Source organism: Capsicum annuum, unplaced genomic scaffold, assembly GCF_002878395.1.
Source record: "Capsicum annuum cultivar UCD-10X-F1 unplaced genomic scaffold, UCD10Xv1.1 ctg65220, whole genome shotgun sequence".
NCBI classification, from domain to species: domain Eukaryota; kingdom Viridiplantae; phylum Streptophyta; class Magnoliopsida; order Solanales; family Solanaceae; genus Capsicum; species Capsicum annuum.
In genome coordinates, this window is record NW_025874446.1 from 1 (window position 1) to 2,552 (window position 2,552).

General features: G+C 33.2%; 1 protein-coding gene across 1 annotated transcript; it reads right to left on the reverse strand.

Annotated features, from left to right (window-relative positions):
• Positions 1–590: 590 nt before the first annotated feature.
• On the reverse strand, positions 591–2,276 carry LOC124893794 (serine/threonine-protein kinase tricornered-like; the record flags this gene model as incomplete). Its single annotated transcript, XM_047404645.1, is given in 2 exon segments — positions 591–914; positions 1,974–2,276. A coding segment is annotated over 1 exon segment (227 nt), but the record flags the coding sequence as incomplete, so codon positions are not given.
• Between the last annotated feature and the right edge of the window lie 276 nt (positions 2,277–2,552).

Consider the following 2,552-nt stretch of genomic DNA (forward strand, 5'->3'; position numbering starts at 1 on the left):
TATATATATATATATAGAGAGAGAGAGAGAGAGAGAGAGAGAGAATAAATGAAGCTCATGTTATATATAGTTACTAAGTTGTGTAAAGTTACAAGCATAATAAAGCAGATAAAAGTGAGTTATTTGAAGCAATACAAGCTGAATAAGGAAATAGCAGGACTTTAGCCAATAGAAAATATAATTGAACCTTTACCAACAACCAACTTTATTTTTGATAATTCCTCAAATATGTTTTAATGGAGATGAAGAAATAGCATCATTCCTTCCAACTTTTCATATATATGCCCGTCATGGCAATGTGGTAAATGAAAAAATTCACAACCACGCGCCTTAGATAACATTATTCAAGTGTTTTCCTTTTTCGCCTTAAGTTGCTTAATTCTTGCAGGAAATACAAAGCTGCTAATTATTACTAAAAACAAATGTAAATATTAACTCATAATACCAATAGAATGCCTCTTAGGTTTTAGGAGAATGTATAACCAAATCAAAGTACGGAACAAATGGTGGATTGCGTGAAGGAGTAAGTTTAGGAACTAAAGATAACTCCCATAAGAAGATTATAAGAGTAGCTAGCAAGCATGACGTACCGCTCCTTTCTCTCATGCAAATTTCTCATCTGCTCCTTGTAATGATTCTCAATGTATTGCTTTGCTGCAGCGACCCTCTGCTTCGTTACATTGGAGGCCTCTTCAGCTGACATAGGTGGCTGGGGGTCTTCTCTTCCACTACCACCCACTGAATCTTTCTTCTTCGTTGATGACCTTATGCGATCTCGTGGCTGAAACTTCTGGAACCAACTTCTTGCTGAATCCATCTACTCTTTCTCGGCTTAAGGGGTAATGCATTAGGAGATATTCAACCAGAGACTCATCGGAAACTGACTCTACTCATACACCAATATCAAAAACCTACTAAAGTCCAAATTAAATTTACAAATGAGGAGAATCAGTCAAATGCACAACATTCCATAATTATCTTCTTTTTTCCACAATACCAATTATTTAGGGTGTGTTTGGTACAGAGGAAAACATTTTCCGGAAATGTCTTCTTATTTTCCATGTTTGGTTGGACAAAATTTTTAGAGAAAATTTTACTCTAGGAAAACAAGTTCCTTAAAAATGATGAAAATGTCTTCCTTATTGGAAGTAGGGAAAACAAGTTTTCTATAAGTGACATTCTATGTTTATTGTATCCTCCCACCCACCCAGTGCGCCCAACCCCTACCCTTGATCATCCCAACCCCCGAGCCCCACACCCTACACCCCTCCCACCTCTATAATTTTTTGCTAGATTATATATAAATGTTCTTGAGATAACATTTATTTTTGCTTACTTACCAAACACTAGAAAATAAGTAAAATAACCAGCTTTTTTTTATAAATATGGTGTTCGGGCCAGCTTTCATGCATCTCAACTAAGTCCACGGGATATCTCCCACCTACCACCACGTATTAGGTAACTCTGTCCACCAAAGCTAGGACAAATGGCAAGAAACTAAATTGTTCTCCAAGAAAACCTTCTCTACAGAAAATATTCTCCTTCATACCAAACACACCCTTAATCCAAAACTTTTTATGGTTCTCAAGAAACTAACATATCATCCCCTACCCAATCAAGAATCACCAGAAGTGCAACCCTCTTAACAAAAAAAATGAAATAGGGAGAAATTGTCACAGACCATGAAAAATGAATAATTTTCAAAACAAATTTAGATCAAGCTTTTCCTCAAACACAAATCAAGATATGATAAAAACTAAAAAGGGTAAGAATTCAAAGGTCTTGGAAAGGCCCCATAAAGATTTGATGCACCAAAAACTAAAACCCAATTTTTTTTTTAAGTCAAGGTCCAGGAAAGCATGCCCGGATACCTCGGTTATCAAAAAAGAAAAAATAAAACCCAATTCAAATTACACAAATTCAATCTAATTTAACGAACCCCATATGAAAAAGAAGAAAAAAAAAAGGCTTACCAACAAATCTTTGCGCTGCAACAATCCAATTGATGCTATACATACATATACATATAATTTATATATATACAAAGATTGAAGCTTTACAAAGATTGATTATGTACAGATTAAAATTATAATAATACAAATAATTTGTTCGCTACTGTTTTAGCAGGGAAGAAGAGAGTTAAAGCGGCATTTTCGCTAGTTTTGGAAGCTTAAGGTCAGTTTTTTTTTCCTCCTCTCCTCGATTCCCCCACTCCCTTGTTTTCCCCGCCTTCTATATTTATACCCTTTTTTGTTCTCCAATCTCCTCCCTTGTTATAGATACTGTAACATGTATCAACACGAGTTTATTTACATTATATCTAATCAGTAGCATAAATAATATTTGAAGTGTCAATTAAATTTTTATTAATATTAATTTTTAAATAATTTAAATTATTAATTATTATGATTTATAGTATCTTTTATATAATTTAGTAATTTATGTTATTCGTTTTATCGTAATTTTAGAATTTAGTGAGTTAGTTAAATTTGTTTTTACTAATATATTTTTTTTAATATTTTAAGTTGTTAATCTTTGTGATTTTAGTATCT